Source organism: Leptinotarsa decemlineata, unplaced genomic scaffold, assembly GCF_025532065.1.
Source record: "Leptinotarsa decemlineata unplaced genomic scaffold, Ldec_3_MD MMD2_tig00001019_RagTag_RagTag, whole genome shotgun sequence".
Taxonomy (NCBI): Eukaryota; Metazoa; Arthropoda; class Insecta; order Coleoptera; family Chrysomelidae; genus Leptinotarsa; species Leptinotarsa decemlineata.
In genome coordinates this window covers 3,419,287-3,437,860 of record NW_027412557.1, presented here as the reverse complement: position 1 = coordinate 3,437,860, position 18,574 = coordinate 3,419,287, and the positions used below count along the sequence as shown (strand labels likewise).

The 18,574-nt window shown below is 32.9% G+C and overlaps 1 protein-coding gene across 1 annotated transcript in view; it reads left to right on the top strand.

Moving 5' to 3' along the window:
* Window positions 1–1,062: 1,062 nt before the first annotated feature.
* Taf2 (TATA-box binding protein associated factor 2) overlaps window positions 1,063–18,574 on the top strand; it is a 42,977-nt gene continuing 25,465 nt past the window's right edge. Inside the window, exons 1-8 of the mRNA XM_074175339.1 lie at window positions 1,063–1,242; window positions 1,298–1,351; window positions 1,413–1,576; window positions 8,977–9,193; window positions 12,642–13,368; window positions 13,440–13,691; window positions 16,380–16,536; window positions 16,594–16,833. Coding sequence (XP_074031440.1) covers window positions 1,198–1,242; window positions 1,298–1,351; window positions 1,413–1,576; window positions 8,977–9,193; window positions 12,642–13,368; window positions 13,440–13,691; window positions 16,380–16,536; window positions 16,594–16,833 — 1,856 coding nt within the window. The 5' untranslated portion in view covers window positions 1,063–1,197. The remainder of the gene's footprint in view (window positions 1,243–1,297; window positions 1,352–1,412; window positions 1,577–8,976; window positions 9,194–12,641; window positions 13,369–13,439; window positions 13,692–16,379; window positions 16,537–16,593; window positions 16,834–18,574) is intronic.

Here is an 18,574-nt window from a genome sequence, read left to right as displayed (position 1 = left end):
TCTGTTGGCATACAGGAGCTCCCAACATGACGTGACGGGTTATAAACTATCCATGTTGTTAACTGGTAGGGAACTGAAGCTTCCGATAGATGTATGGCAGTCCTTTCGATGAATCTCAAGAGGTACCTCTTTCAGAGTATGTAAATGACCTGAAGAAGAGACTGGAAATTGTACACGAATTTTCCAGGACCAAATTACAGCTTTCCAGCGACAGGATGATTATGAGATTCGACAAAAAGTCTCTGCCAGTGAGCTTCGAGGAGGTCGATATTCTTATTTGTGTCGGATCTTCTCTAGATAAAGAATATTACCTGTTGTAATTCAAATACAGGCAAATTTACCTAAAGTATCTGGAGTACTTGCATTGAGGGGTTTGGACCGCATAAAAGGACGAACAACATCTGTTGATATGAAATCTGCTTATGACAATCTTAATACTTTCAAACTGTACAAATAACTGATCTTCCTAACAATCCTGCACAATCCAAAAATAGCCAAAATAATTAAAAGTTCTTTAACATATGATAAAATTGAAACATGGAAGAAGAAAAAACAAGATGTAGAGTGGAAAGTAGAGGAAAACACTGTATGAAAAGAATAAAGGACAATTTTAAAGAAAAAAATTGAATATATATCATGTAGGATCCCATCTCTTACAGCGTTTCGGTTTGTGTTGATGCTTCACAGCTGCCCTGAAGCAATAAGAGTCTATACCTACTATGAATGAAGCCACAATAAACCCTTATGGGTTGCGGTGGAGGGTGGAATAGACCCACACATTTTAGACCTACTATAAATAACAGTTTAGCACATAGAAGAATACATAAATGAGGAGATAGACAAATGGGGAAAACGAATTAACAAGGAAAAAATGGAGTACAATATTATGTAAAACAAGACTCTTGTACCCCCCAGACAAAGTTTTTGTTACAATCAACACCGTAATAAAAAAAGTACTGGTCATAATAGCGCCAAACCTGGAAGCTGAGACACTGTTACCTATGCTGTGCTGAGACCAAAATTAAAAAGAAGAAGAAGAAGAAGACATAAGTCTATGATTATTTACATATTTACACAAGTTGTTATTAATTTTTAGTTATGTATACAACAATCTCGATATATCAATGATATTTAATATTGTCTATTTAATATGAAAAAAATTAAATAAAAAACCAGAGGCACTTACACCACACAAAAATGAAGAAAGAAAGAACTGGAGATAATTGTAGACCATTTAAATTATAAGTATTCCCTTTATAGTGTTTGAGAAGTTTTCCTAACCAATTTGAATTTTACAGCTCACCAAATAGTCAGTTTAACTGGAATAAGTTTTGAAAGGAAGAGCATAATAGTAAGTCGGAATTGAATCATAATTGTATATACAAACTCTGATTGAATTTTGTGTCTTCTAGGGATTTGTGGAATTGACTGTAGTTCCTTTGAAAGACAACTTACGAATCATAAAGTTGAATGCCAAACAATGTCGAATCTACAGGGTAATCTTGAACGATCAGTACGAAGCTCATTTTCAGTATTTTGATCCATTTCTAGACGTTTGCCAATCTGATGTAGAGACGTAGGTATAATTCATTTCATAATAAATTTTGTCAAAATATAGTGTCACAGTTGTTTGTCTAGTCCTGAGTTACATCTGTACAACGGGCGAGAACACAATTGTGTCGATTTGGTATAAATGTTATTGTATAGCAAACTATGTGTTGAGGTTTTGTAAACTGTCTGGTGGAAATCTCAATAAAGTGTTATTTGGATAAGTTATGGATTTTCATCAAGTATCAGCCAATTCCATCACAGCATTTATAATCAAAGTATACCTATGAAATTATTGTGTAAGGTTTTTCCAGAAAGTTATTAGCTAATATTTGACTTGACACTTTCCGAAAACCCTCAAATTATGTGAGACATTCAAACAACAGCTCATGCTGTTAATTTATGATAGATATATTTATTTGACCATGTTATGTATAAAATACATTTATGAAGAGTCTATAAAATAAAATAAACAGTAAAAATTTGTAACAAGTTTACAGGTTATATTAACATATTCAAATTAAGTGTGGAGGTTCGGCGAGCATCTTCCTTGCATGTTCTAAATATTCTGAAGTGGAATAAAAACAGTTTTTTTTTAAATATTTTTTTATAACTTTTTTAAAACAAAACATATTCATATTTTTAATATTGATAGGAAGTGCATTATACAATTTAAAATCATAGGAGTTTTTTTGTGATATTATCAGCCTGAAATGTTGAGGTCTAATAAAATTGCTGTTATGTGTATCATGATCGTGTAAACAGGATTGTTTGGGAAACAAGGGAGCTCCTTTGTGAATATCTAATAGGCTTGAGTAAACATACAAAGAAGGCACCGACATAATTTCATGACTGATGAATGATTTATGGCAAGAATCCCTAAAACCGATTCCAGCAAGAATTCTCAGAGCTTTTTTCTGTAATATAAAAATGCATTGGCATCACTGGAATTTTCCCAAAGTAGAATATAGAATAATAGAATGTAATAAGTATTATGGATCGTAATATAGCTGAGCTTCCAGTCTTACGAAATAAATTAAAAAAATTGTACCTTTCTCGAATGTTATGAAGGAGATTTTTTCCAGAAATTAATATTTTCTCAAATTGTAAATAGGTGATTTAACTCATACCTGAACATGCATCGTGGTGTTTCATAAGGCTTGATTTGGGATTTTGTGCTCGATAAGTTTTAGCAAATCTTCTAATAATATATTTCAAGAGCAATGAGAGCTGGAATAAATGTACTGTCATTTAGCACAAAATGATGTAACTGATAAGGTGTGAAGTTATCCACATCCACAAAGTACACTGAGAAAAAAATATTGCATTATTGTTTTTTCATTTACCGACTTAGCACACTTACCATTTTTCAATATGATATGCTTATTGACTGAATTAGTAAAAAAAACAGAACCGTCCTAGTTTATTAAACTGTCTGAAAGGGTGAAAATAGGGTGGAAATATTTTAAAAAATCGTAACATGAAAAATCAACTTTGTACACCTACAAAATTGAGATATATTATTCCTGATGATCTATTCAACAGAAAAAACTTCAAAAACTTCACGTCATAGTTTTCCAGACCATCTGAGGGGGTGAACATGGGGTGAAAATATCAAAAAATATCTCAACATCAAAAATCGACTTTGTACACCTACAAAATTGAGATATGTTATTTCTATTCGACAAGAAAAACTTTACTTGATAGTTTTCCAGGTCGTCTGAGGGGGTGAAAATGGGGTGGAAAGTTGAAAAAATCTTATCTTTGAAAATTGAAAGTGTAGACCAACAAGTTTGAGATATGTTATCCATGATCATCCATTCGACAGAAAAAACTTCACGTCATAGTCTGAGGGGGTGAACATGGGGTGAAATAAAAAAATCATAACATGAAAAATCGACTTTGTACACCTACAAAATTGAGATATGTTATTCGTGATGATTTATTCGAGTAAAAAAACTTCACGTTGCTGTATTAATTGATTTTTCGGAAAGAAATTCATGTTGCATTTGACTTAATATGGAATGTTTATTTAAAAATGAACAGAGGCGTGCAAGAAAAGCGTATTCAAAAACTTCAGACAATCCACAGGGAACTGTAATAGGGCAATAATTTTCCATTGATGTTGGATCCTTTTTTTTGAAAATGGGTATAATTTTTCCAGTTTTTAAATGATTTGGAAAAACACTCACTGTAAATGACATATTAATCAAATGTGTCAAATGCGCAATAATTACAGGAAGAACTCTTTTAATATGAACATAGGTATTTCATCTGTAACTGATGATTTTTCATTTTTTAGTTTGTTATTTAATAGTATAAACAATTCGTCACCTGTGTATGGTGTCAAATACATCGTGTGAGGATTGAAATCTACTAATTTTTCAAATTCACTGTTTGTAGAGCATATTTGATTCACCAACTTAGTAGGAGAGTTGATAAAAAAAAGTATTAAACAAGGAAGAGACAGTTTCTGGGTCTTCTATCAGCTGGTCATCCAACCTAATATTTATGTCATTGTATGTTCTATGTTTATTTGTTAATTCAGATACTACATTCCATGAGGCACGGCTCTTATTAGGGGCTTCATATATCTTATCTTGGTAATATATATTTTTTTTTAAATTAAGGCATGGTGTTTTCTCTTTGCCTCTTTATAGACTGGCAAAAAAGTTGAGTATGTATTTTTTAAAGTAAACAAGTCTCTCAATGATGTACCAGATTGTATGTTCGAATCATCTACCATCTCTTATTATCGTCCTTGTAATAAAATCTTTTTTCAGGAAAATTTGAATTAAAATGGTTGAGTAAAATTTCATAAAAAAAGTTGAAAGCTTCATTAAAATCTGCAATTCTGTTAACATTTTTCCACTGTTCATAACTCAAGGAGTTTTCAAAATTTATGATGTTACTTTCATTGAAGTTTCTCTTTATTTCCCTTTTGACGTGACTGACTTTATCCTTATTCAAAGAATCCAGCTCTAAAAGTGCTATTCTATGATTCGAAATATTGTTGTCTAATACACAGCAAGGACCACCACTGGAAAAATTTATAAAACTCTGATCGATTATTGTTGATGTGGTATCCGTTACTCGAGTAGGCCATCCTATTAACGGAATTAAATTAAAACAAGATAAAACCGTACACAATGAATTAAAGTTTTCGTTTGTATACATGTCAAAGTTAAAATCAGCGCAGAGTATAAAATGGATTCTGGGTTTGTACATATAGTCTAGTATCTCAGAAATCTTATCTAAAAATAAATTAGCATCTCCACTAGGAGCTCTATAACAGTTTAAAACAATATTTATGCCATGCTTTGTTTTAAAGGAAGCGGCACAAATTTTACAAGGGTTGTTCGACACAAAATTTCGATACATCTATGGATTTCATTTCAAAACTGTGGTGGGCCCATATGCTAACTCTTCCACAGCGCATAGTTGGTCTGCAGTAGAAACTAGTTAGTTTATAACCTTCAATATGTGTGCAATTTAATTGATCATATTTTACTCCTATTTCCACTAGACATAAAATTTGTAGCAATATGAATTTGGATATGTGATCGCTGTATAACAAATCAGCTTTATCACTATTTAATGTATTTATATTAAGTAATAGAAGATTTGGTTGAAATATCACACTGTTGTGGTGGTTTCCCTGCGCTTCATAAAAAACTGACTTACACATGCACCAAATGGCCAAACCTCTGGGTTCATGGCTTTTTTGAAATTATTTTCAAATATTGTCACCTTGAATGATGAATACAATGCTGGAAATCGAGGAGTTAAGTTCTCGCATTTCACTTCAGGAAAATAATTTATCAACAAATTAGATAATTCATCAATGGTTGTGTGAGGATCCAGTCTACAAACATGTAGACTCACACTCTTGGGTACCCCTCTACGAGATTCCTCGTTTTTTCCTATAACACAAGTTCTTTTGTTTTTTCTTCTGACTACTTCAGTCCATGTTTCCTTCTTAGAAAGAGAGTTTGAGGGTGGATTACTGTCCAGATTAATGTATTTATTTAGATTTGTTTTTTGTGCCTGTGTGATTGCAGAAAACACATCATGTTTTGTGATAGGCTGCTGGGCTATAGAGGTTTTTTCTTCTTTTTTTCCGCAAATAATATCATTCCGATTCTCCTTGTTGATATCAATTAGGTGTTTTTCATCATTAACATATTTTGTGGAAATATCAGTGACTTGTTTTGTGTTTGAAATCTATCTCTTGGTTTTTTAGAATATTCCTCATGATGTTTTAGTAAGGATTGGTTTTTATCTGTTAAAATGATAATTTTTTCGCTAAAAAGGCATTTGTTTTCCAACACAACTGCATATTTTTCATCCTTCTCTTTTATGATTGTTTTCAAGAGGTCTACTTCATTTTTTAAATATTTGATGATTTCTTCACTAATGAGTTTGTTATTTGTCAGGTCTAGAGACTTACTATTAGACAGACCATCATCTACTTGGCAGCAAATAACAGGTGTTTCATCTATAATCATGTAACTTTGAGGACGTTCTAAACAGCTCCTGTGGAAGACATTTCCACAGGCAACACACACTGCCACTTTCACTTTTTGTTTTACGCAACATTTTAAAGATATGTCAGAGACATCTTCACCCAACTTGTCATTGGCGGCCATATGTTATTCTTGATACGCGATTTGACGAGACAAAATTCACCTTATAGTTTTATAGGCCGTCCGAGGGTGTGAAAATTGAGTGGAAACTTGAAAAAATCATATATTCGAAAATTGAGTTTGTACACCTACAAAATTGAGATATGTTATTCCTGATGATCTATTCGACTGAGAAAAATTCACGTTATACTTTTTCAGGCCGTCTGAGGGGGGTGAAAATGGGGTGAAAACTTGAAAAAATCATATATTCAAAAATTGAGGTTGTACACCTACAATATTGAGATATGTTATTCCTGATACCCGATTTGACGAGAAAAACTTCACGTTATAGTTTTCCAGGCCGTCCAAGGGGGTGAAAATGGGGTGGAAACTTGAAAAAATCATATATTCAAAAATTGAGTTTGTACACCTACAATATCAAGAGATGTTATTACTGACACCCGATTTAACGAGAAAAACTTCACGTTATAGTTTTCTAGGACGTCTGAGGGGGTAAAAATTTCAATAAATCATATATTAGAAAATTGAATTTGAACACCTATAAGATTGAGATTCTCCTGATGATCGATTCAACAAATAAAAACAACGTGTCAGAGTTTTTCAGTTCTGAGAAGACTGGAAACTTTTGCACCATATTAGTTGTTTAATGTAATGAATTGATAAATGTTAGTGTGATGTATGTAGGACTAGATACTTTGGAAACAGTCTGATAACGCTGCAAAGTCAGTATCTTCCAGATGCTCTATATGAATACATATCTGATTGAACTGTAGTAATAAATAGCCTCAAAGAAACATATCAGCCTCTTGATTTTCATAAACCATAAAACCAAAGCAAAGGAGAACATTAGAGTTAGAGTAAAAGCATGTTTTTGAAAATTTTGAGAATAAAAAATTTAAAAACTCTTCTTGTTGCTGGAAGTAATGAAAGAAATATGGCAGGTTTCCTGAAGAATCGGTTGACCAATACATGCTTGGTGAAATCAATCTTGAAACCAAATTGCAGTCAAGTTGAACTTATAACAACAGCAGTAAACAATAGAGCAGACTTAAAACAAATTTTAAAATCTGTTTTCTCGTTAATCAGCTGTCGCCCCCATACGAACGACAACTCTCAGAAGTGAAGAAATTTGTGGGAGATAAGGACTAACGAGATCTTACCTTTTAACGTGTGATTTCTAACCTAACATTGATACCGTTTTTATCTGGACAGGAACCATAAATATTCAGCAATAGAGCTTACATCGAAAATGAACAATACTAATGTTTTAGTTGTCTTAGAACCTATACTTTGGCATGGTTAAAGTACTGATGCACTAAAAATTAGGGTGGAGCATGATATAGACAAAGTTAAACAATTGTGTGATGTCAGTTTATTATCTTTCAATATATCAAAGACTAATATGATATCCTTCAAACGTAATCTGGATCATATAATTCTTGAAAACTAGAGAACACTAGAGAACAAATTTTCAGGTCTCAACATAAACAACAAATTAAAATTTGGAACCCATATACTATGCAAAAATTATCTTCAAGTTGTTATGTGATAAAGTCTATCTCTAACTCTTTGGATTATCCCTCAGCCAGAAAAGCATACTTTGCACTTTGTGAATCCCACTTGCGGTACGAAGTTTGTTTCTGGGGGAGTAGCTGTCAAAATATAAAGAGTCAAGTTTTTCACAATTCAAAAAAGGGCAGTGAGATTCATAACCAGAGCAAGAGTCCAAGATCCCTGTAAACCCTTTTTTTCAACTTATCACATCTTAACAGTCTATTGCCTCTTTATTTTAGAAACAGTCTACCTGATGCACAAAAAGCACAAAGGTAAAATGTCAAACTCAACTCAAAGTTATGCTACTCGTTTCATATTCAATATTTCTCTTCCTATCTCGTCATCAGCACAAATTAAAAACTCAATTCTTTGTAACAGCAAAAATATTCAATCATCTCCCCCTTCAAATCAGAAAGTTAATCTGCTACACACAGATCAATTCATTACTCATTTGTATTTCTATTTATTTGAAAGAGTTGTATTGTGATAGTTTTTTCGTATCCCATATGTTTCTCTATGTAATAAGTATTATTGCTCTTAATAAAAAACAAGCACAAAATGAAAGTGGACAAAGCAGCTATAGAAACCAGAATCTTTTCGATAAAGTAAAAAAAAGCGTTCAGAGAAGGAAAATAAACTAGATCAATAAATATGAAATGGAACCCAACACGGTAGAAAAACAATAATTGATGTGGTTGGAACAATTGATAAGAATGCATGACAGTAGTGAAACAATATGACAAGCTAGAAGAAGACAATTTTTTTAAGGACAAAACACAAGTACTACAGAAAAATCCTTAAGGCGCGGTGCCTGTGCGAAAGTAGCGATTCACATTGGATTTGAATCGCTGGAGATTAAATCCATTAGGAAAAACGTTATCAGGAAGTTTATTTCACATAAACGCAGTTCTCCAGATGATAGAATTCAAAAAACAGTGAAGTTTGAGGTGTACTGAGTTGAACCTCAAAACGATGAGCAGCCACAATCCGTCGCGTATTTCTGCTATACACTGCTCTTGGTGCAATTGAATATGCCAAGTCACTTAGACACCTTCCGTGAAAGTATCTATAGAATGCATTCTAGTTAGTTATTAAAATGGCATATGAAAGTCATTTCATATAGTATTATAAACTTTCATAATATTCTATTATACTGATTTAAGTTGTAGCATTTATGCATGGTTTTATTTAATCAACTCTCTTCATTATTTATTTTATATTGTTGCAGAAAAAGCCTAGAGTCATTTTCAAATCATCACCTTGCTGCAGCTCTGAGAGTTGATCCAGATAATAACTCTGGGGAATTAGTTGTAACAATACCACCAGAGGCTAGTCACTTGGTAGCTGAAGGTACAGCTTTGAGGGTTGGAATAGAGTTTTCTCTTGAGCAACCACAAGGGGGTATTCACTTTGTGGTACCTCAAAAAGAAGGAACATATGCTGAGGTTTGTATGATTATCAAATAATTCAGAAATCAAATTGTTACATTTTCAACTGAATTTGATTTGGTACTATTCGGTGGGGATAAATATTGATATAAGTTTGAATAATAATGATTTAATCATCGTTAATGATTCATAATGTACATATGGTAAGTCACATATGAATAAAATCTGATCTGTTATGTTACATATTACACATAATATAAATACCACAACGTACAAAAAAGGAAACATCAAATGAAATAAAAGTAGTTGTTTCTTATACAAAACACAGTTTCAAATAGGTTCTTGTAAGATTTACTAAATTTTGAAAGGGAATAAAATAAATTGTCTTTCAGAGGTGATTTCAGGTTGCCTTTAAGAAGTGTGTCTAAGTAAATTGATTTGTTAAATATGTATTCATTGGTAATTTTTGTGGTATTTTGTAAATATTATTTTTTGAAATGTGCTCACTAGCAGTACTGACAGAAGTTCAAAGTTCAGTGACGGCTCGTTCATTGGAGAACAGTGGAGGCTATACACACAGAAAAGCCCGCCCTAGGCGCGAAAATTTTTATGTTGTTGCACGCTTTGCTTGATACTAAAGTTAGGGCATGGGCATGACAATGCGTAAAAAGTGCATTAGGAGCTATGGACTTTATTTTAGTTTGTAAACCATTTAAATGGCCGGCCATGACCGCAGCCCCGCATAGGTTTGCACAATTAACTTTTGCCTAAAATTATAGGTGTCACAAGTACAAATTAAAAATGAAACAAATCGTCAGCTGTGCACCCAAATGAAACATCATGAAAACTCATAAAACGTTCTGCCACATTACCATCTTTGACATATCTCAAAACGATTGGAAGTTGTGATGTACAGGTAATATAGGTAGTTTCATCAATTTCCCATGCAAAAAAGAAACATTTTCAATTTCCTTGCTTATATTTTCCTTAACAATATATGCCACACTGTCTATAAGCTCATTTTGGATGGTTTTTGAGGTGCCCGAAAAAACGCTACCCCATAACATTAAAAGTTCCTTGTAATTGCCGCGATTAATCGAATCTTTGGTTTCATCGTGTCAACGAAAAGCTAATTCTTGGGAACCCAAATACATCGTAATATCAATAAGTCTTTTTTAATTCGACCTATTTTCCCTAACCTGACTATTAAAAAAAATTATGGCCTCTTTTTGAGCTGTATCTAAAGCTGTTGCTATATTTTGTTTGCTAAACAATTTTAATTTACAAGACGAAAATATATGCTCCATAGATTTTAAATGTCTTTCTGTAGAACGAGGTAAATTTTTTAAATCGTATTATTGTATTTTAGACCACGTTTGGTATTCGGTTTGTACGGAAAATAAAACACAGGGCTAACAAAAAAGTTTTTCTCGGTTAATGGAGCCGGTTAACCAATCGCATTTATCGTACCAGCTAATATTAAATCCTCGATTTTGTCGATTATCTGACGTTTTAATTGAAATCAAATTTGGTTGAGGCCTTCCCAGAGTTTTATTAATGTAAAATTTATTATTATAAGATAAAAGACTTAAAATTATTTGTCAGCAAACAATCGACTATATCGTCAGATTTTTTAATTTCGTCCAACTTATCCATAATAAATGAAAAAAACTTACCGAAAACTGAAAACCTGAAAACACCTTGAAATTGAAAGAAAACACTTTAAAAACACATTAAAAATATTACCAAAAAGCACTACTATAATACAATACTTCCTGTTTTATAAACGAATAACAAATATTATCCAAGAAACACTAAAACAATTTACCGAAATAATTTTCAGTTCCGATCCGTCAAGGCATCCCGTCCGAATAATTAAATTAAAAACAAACGCAGTCATACACTAACGGAGACCAACTGGAGGCTAGCCTCCTTTGACGTCATAATTTCTGCAACTGAAATTACAAGTCGGGACATATGTTGTTGGTTGGATCGGTCTCGTGGAGCCTGTGTTTTTTAAAGCGCTCAGAGGCTTGGCTCCCTTGCAATGTATGGCATTTATTATTTCGGGTTGATGGTTTATTCGTTATTCGTTCATGGGCGGTGCGTTTGAGTTTTGTTGATGCAGGATACAGTGTGGTACATACTACGTAGTGAGTGATGGTGTTTTTTCGGGCATATTATGTATTTATATTAAAAATTAATGGTAAAGTAATGATAACCAAGCATTTTTGGAAAAAAATAATTATAATTTTTTGTCAATATTTTTTAATTTATTGCGATGAATAGCCTCAAATTTTATGGGGAGGCTAAGCCTTCCTTGCCTCCTCTGACTAGCCGCCGCTGTCAAAGTTTCAAAAATTTTTTTTTGTCACGTTTTTAATGGTTTGATCAAATGAAAGCACCAAAAAACCTCTTTAAATTCAATCTGGATGATCCATAAATTTTGATCCTATTTTTTAAAAACCGTGAGCAATAGACAATAGTCTGTTAAATATGGGATACTCCTTTGGGGTAGATCTACTTATGCAATCAGAGCTTTTTGCATGCAGAAAAAAGCCATCAGAATTATAGCTGGAGCTCCATTCAACGCACACTGTCAACCACTTTCTAGAAAATCGGGAATAATGTCTTTGTATATTAATTTTCTACTCACTGTTAGAGATACATAAAAACAAAATAATACTCTCCAAACACTCAGATCATCATAATTATAAAACTAGAAATGCGGGACAACTCAGACAGCCAAGATTTGGACTTGAAATGTCATTGCAAAATTCTCTGGACGTTAAGTTATTTAACAAACTTCCATATAATGTGACTGAATTGAATTTTAATTTGTGCAAAAGGAAAATCAAAGAGTACCTTATACGAAATTGTTTTTATCCTGTACTTGATTTCATATAAAGTACATATTCAGACTAAACAGGCTCAGTTTTTTACATTACTATTTATTTATTCAAGAATTTTTTTTTATAATTCGATTCGTTATTTGTTAACTTATTTGTAAATCATTTTCAAAATTTATATTTAATGCTGCTTTTATATTGTTCTCTCTATTTGCACACTAATTTGTACCAACTGTCAATGACTTGTCACAAATGTATATTCATATCTTGATCAAATAAAAATCTATCTATCTATGGTAGTTGTTAGTTATATACGGGTACTTCGCCAATTATTGGGTATCGATGAGTTGTGAATTGATGTAAATGTTGCCAAGGCATGTTAAATCAAAGTAACGTAACGTAAATAATAACTTTATAATTCATGTCGCTATTGCCATAAAATTCACGCATTGCTATAAAAATATATTCTTTCCGAAGGTCAATAAAAAAAAATCAAATGATAGAATGGCAACACCAAAAAATAGTTTTTAAAAAAATCACGTGAAAGATATGGTGATAAAAACGCCCAACTACCATTTTTATCATTATATAGAACACATACAAAAGAGAAATGCAACAAAGACTTTATTGAATTGAATAAAATATCTCACTTTCAGAGAGGAGTCCATCTTTTTACTTATGGGCATCAAAATTCGTCAAGACTATGGTTTCCTTGTGTCGATAGTTATGCAGAGACTTGTACCTGGAAGCTTGAATTCACTGTAGATGAAGAATTGACGGCTGTTTCCAATGGTGATTTGATAGAAAGTGTATACACACCAGATATGAGACGAAAAACCTATCACTATTCCCTCAATATCCCCACTTGTGCTCCAAACATATCACTTGCTGTAGGCCCATTTGAAGTATTTGTAGACCCTTATATGCATGAAGTGACACACTTCTGTTTGCCAAATTTGCTACCCCTCTTGAAGGTCACAACCCGGTATATCCATGAAACTTTTGAATTCTACGAGGAAACTTTATCCAATAGGTATCCCTATTCATGTTATAAACAGGTGTTCGTTGATGAGACGCATGATGAAGTAAGATCATATGCTACTATGAGCATTTTGAGTGTGAATTTGCTTCACTCTGCAGTTATAATCGATCAGGTTTATGTAACGAGGAAGGTAATGGCTCAGGCTATTGCTGAACAGTTTTTTGGATGTTTCATTTCCATGCAAAACTGGTCAGACATGTGGTTGAACAAAGGAATTAGCCAGCATCTCTGTGGATTATATTGCAAAAAATCATTTGGTAATAATGAATATAGGGAAATGATACAAAGTACACTGCAAGATGTTGTAAAATATGAAGAAGAATTTGGTGGCATTATTTTGGGTTAGTGAAGATATATTCATTTGTATTGTTAGTGAAAGTTTACATGAATTGAAACAATTTTTTTTTATTAGATCCAAGTCAACCTCCTGCTCCTCTGCCTGTTGGAGTAAATACACCTCAGACAAGCCAGAAAGTTTCTGAAGAAAAGTTTTATTTCCCAACTAGGAATCTTCACACAATGTCATCTCTGTATATCGAAACCTTGCACAAGAAAGCCTTTTTAGTAATGAGAATGTTGGAGCATCGAATAGGTTTGGAGTTGCTTTTACAAGTTTTCAACAAGCAGCTATCCCTGGCCACAAATGCCGCTCAGCAAAAGATAGGTAAGGAGGTGAAAAAGTTGCACCTTTTATATATAGCCAATAAGCCAACTGAACACCTTGATAATGTTCACTACAGAACATTTCACATTTTTTTCTATATATAACTTTTTTAATAAGGTATCTCAAAAATTGTACATTCTCAGTATGGGTTTTATTGAATAAAGGCAAGATAACATCCATATTATCATGAGATAATTTGAAAAATCACAGGAATTTTGGTACTGATTATTAATAACTATTTATTGAAGTTATTTTCAAATTCTCATGATAATATGAATGATATCTTGCCTTTATTCAGGAATGTATAAATTACCATATTCAATTTATTCAATTGATAGAATAAGATCAATGCATTCACTATAAAATCAATGGTAAAGATACAACAGAAATAGTTACATAAATAAACAGGGGTAGTGAATAACATACTAGTACGTTATTCACTATGAACAAGCTACTGTGTTAGCAAAACTTGTGATATTTTTTCAAAATAAAGTTTGTAGAGATCAAATCGTCAGGTGTAGTTTATGAAATTCCTATAGATCTTCATCAAGTAACAGCCGAATCAATCAGAAACAAACATTTTTTGTTGTAGTTGTGTTTGTTGTTTTGAAGTTTACAATATTTTTTGTTTAATGATGGAGAAGTAAAAAGCTGAAAAACTTTTTCCTTCTAACCTGTTTAGTATTTTACGAACAGCATCTATGTGGATGTTGAATGAGAGTTTAGGGTCATGTTTCAGACCTAAGTATCACGCTGATTCAGACATTTATTTTCATGTCACTGAAATTCACTAAAATGTTGATTGTTGGCTTGAGATGACTTGTTAACTAACTCTATATGAACACATTTTTGTATATTGTTAATTAGATTTCTTATAAATACCTGGATCAAGTTAGGTGGTGATTTTCTCTTCGTTGAGAGTTAGCGTGATCCTTATAATTTTTTTTACACATACCTGGATCAAGCGAGGTGGTGATTTTCTCTTTGTTGAGAGTTAGTCGAGAGGGCTTGATGCAACATGCTCTCAAAGGGAAACGGACAAGGGTATAGGGAATTTGTGCGGGCAATACAACCAAGGGAAAAGTGATCATGAATTTCCGCAAAATAAACAAGTCATTAATTACACAAACAAGGAAAAAGAATGCCAAGGTAACATCAGATAGACGTATCAATGGAAAAGCTTTACTGCCCTTTCAATTGAAAGAAAGAGGATCCGTCATTGTGAAAGTGGTTTACAATGATTCATGGTGGATTTCATTAGTTTGGACTTCCATAGTCTAATATGTTTCCACTATGATTCAAAATCTATGAAAGGAATAAAATTAGAATGAATAGCGGAAACTTCAATTATATTAAGCAATAAAACCTGAAATGAAAAAAAATTAAACGAATAAAATAATCGACATACAAAATGAAAATAACTACAGAGTAAAAAATAAAAAAGAATAAAAATAAACAAAAAAGAAATTGAAAAATTGCTTTTGACATCTGTAATTCGAAGGAAGTGATGGTGGAACAGACTTTGACTAGAAGACAGCAAGAGCCTTGCAGGGAAGGGAGGCCGCCACAACCAGTGCTTGTACTTCCTTACGTCAGAGAATTATCGAAAATTATAAGAAGAATTGGGTCCAAGTACAACATCAGAACCTGCTTCAGATTCGGAAACACCATCCGTAGCAACCGCGCGAAAACCAGGCCACCAAACGCGGACTGCGATTTCAAGAATTGCATTTACCTTATACCCTGTGATTGCGCAAATCCTATATGTGAAACAAATAGGCCGCATCGCCGAGCACAAGAAAAACACACAGCGAGGAGAAACCAGCAAATCGGAAATAGCAGAGCATGTTTGGACTCATCAACATAAAATCAAGTGGTACCAAGCTGAGATCATCCACATGGAGGAACATTGAATCAAGAGGAAGTTCAAAGAAACTGCATATATGTTGTCCAACGACGCATTCAACCACGCTAGAATAGTAATACGCAACACATGGAAACCTGTAATCAAGCGGAAAATGGTCAACTCCCGCCAAACGGTCAACTACCGCCAAACGGTCAACTCCCGTTAAACTGGTGAAGCGGTGAGGGGGAAGAGGGGATAGGTAAAAGTGCTTGAATGACCTATAAATAGTCATCTCTCGAAGAGATAGTCCATTATCAGTTCAAAGGGTAAGGGAGCCAGGCTGCAACCTGTTTGAAATCAAGACGACGTGCAGGATAGTCCATTCATCACTCGAAGACGTTTGTGGATACTAAAAACCGGAACGTCGTGAAGTAACTTGATTTGAAATTTATTTCTTGATTCATTTTTAATTTTTTTGCTTATTTTCTTCGTTTTCATTTCTTTTTACTCTGCAGTTATTTTCATTTTGTATTTGTTTTATTTTATTTTCATTTCAGGTTTCATTGCTTAATATCATTAATGTTTAAGATATTCATTCTAAACTTGTTTGTTCTTTCATAAATTTCCAATTATAGTTGAATCATATTATTATTAGATGATGGAAGTCCGAACTAATGAAATTTTAAGTTTGTCTGCTTGCATTAAACTGTACATGTTCATTTGGTCATTTGTATTTTGATAGGACTGAATAGATATTATTATTTTTATTATTATTAATATTGATTTAGTAAGCTTTTTGAAATATTATAATGAAAGAAAAATTTGTTGATTCATTTTTACAGGTAGTGGGTTATGGGGTCACATGCTGATTAGTACTAACGTTTTCACCAAAGCAATTTTCACAGTCACAGGCAAAGATATGGCAGTTTTTATCGATCAATGGGTAAGGACAGGAGGACATGCTAAATTTCATTTGACATCGGTTTTCAACAGAAAGAGGTATCTATATCATCAGTAATTGACTATGATGAAATTATTGTTTCTATTCATCAACAGAAATACCATAGAACTTGAAATAAGACAAGATGCTACAACTTCTATGGGAATTCGAAAGTATGTTGGACCACTTTTGGTAACTTTGCAAGAGTTGGATGGTACTTTCAAACACAATTTGCAGATTGAAAATACTGTTGTGAAGGCAGATATTACATGCCACTCCAAAAGTAGGAGAAATAAGAAGAAAAAAATTCCACTTTGTACCGGAGAAGAAGTAGATATGGATTTGAGTGCTATGGAGTAAGTCTTTTGTTCAATAATTTTTTTCTTTCGAGTACATGATAGTGGTTGTCTGCTATTCTTTCAACTGTCTCAATAATGTTGACCATATTCAAGTACATGATCAAGTAACTTTAATTTAAGTGAGGTACATTAGATTATCCTTAATACGTTTTTTTGTATTGTTTCTATTTATAGAATCAATTTATTTCAAAAGGAGTCAGTAACATGTGATTAAGAAATGTTGTCAATTATAAATTTCATAGATAAAGAGAAAGTTATTCATATAAAAAGAGGGTAAATAAATGACAAGCAGATTGTATGAAACAAATATAAACAAATAATATGAACAAATATATTTTTGCACAAAACTCACGTATTGTTTAATTTTTTCTTTATTGAAACAGGCTTAATTTTTTTACTCTATTAAAAAACATACTGCACATACGAAAGAAACATCTTACTGATAAAGAAGATTATGTTTACTAAGTAAGAAGTGATCCGTATATTACGAAAATAATGCGCTCTTATTCTGGATACTACTTCATTGTAAGGATCAGTATTATCAGGATGCTGGAGAAATTCAAACATATCATTTATACAGTGTCCCCCCCTTTCAATTTTTCTTTTCATCCCAGAAAATTGAAATTTGAGATAATGAAATTAATGCATGAATACTTTATTTTGAAGTGAAATTGACAGGTGAAACTTACAAGACGACAGGAAAAAAATTGAATGGAAAGGGGGGTCTTGTGACACATCTTTTAGAAACTCCTGCAAATGCTTCACAAGCCTAGAATATAATGTCAGGTGAAACTGTCAATTTCACATCATATCTGTCTTGTGACACATCTTTCTGAAGCTCCTGACGAATACTTCACAACCCAGAATATGAAGTCAATATCTTCACCTGCTACAAAATGGTGTAACATTTAATAATTTCCTGAAGACAAACACATTATTATCGATATTTCTAGAAATATTCCTTTTTATCTGCAATATGGCAATTCCAACAATCCGATAAGGTTTGTTGAGTTATTTTTTGTTTATAAAAACTTGAAAAAATGTCAGTACGACAATGAACATCATTGTTCAGTTAGAATATTCTCATTTAGTTTTCGGTTTCACTAGTAGAAAAGTACCACGTCAACAATCTCTAAAATGGTCAATACTCGTCTATCGGAAGAAAAAATTGAAGCGATTTTTATTTACGGTGCGATGCGTAACTTTCACGAGACCTTAAGGATTTTCAATGAACGTTTTCCGAATCGTCCTATCTGTAGAAAATATTTGAGGGAACTTGTATCCAAATTCACAACTACCGGTAGTGTACATAACAAAAAGCCCCCAGGTCATCCGTCCATTCCGGAAGAACAGCAAGTGCAAATAATTGGTGAGATGGTAGTCAATGCTGAACAGTCTATTTATTCTGTCGCGAATGTTTGTGAAGTGTCTCCTTCTACTGTGCGGAGACTTTTGAAGAGAAATAGATATCATCCATACAAAATTAAAATGGTACACCAATTAACTGAAGATGACCCTGCAAGGCACCCTACTTATCTCCACAATATTTGTTTTATTGACGAATGTACATTTTTTTTAAACGACAATATTCACAGACAAAATTGCCGTTATTGGAGTGACACCAACCCTCATGTTTTCCGGGAAACACATAAACAATATCCAGAAAAAATTAACGTTTGGGCAGGAATATTGGGAAACCATATTGTGGGACCTCTATTTATCGATCAAAATTTAACAA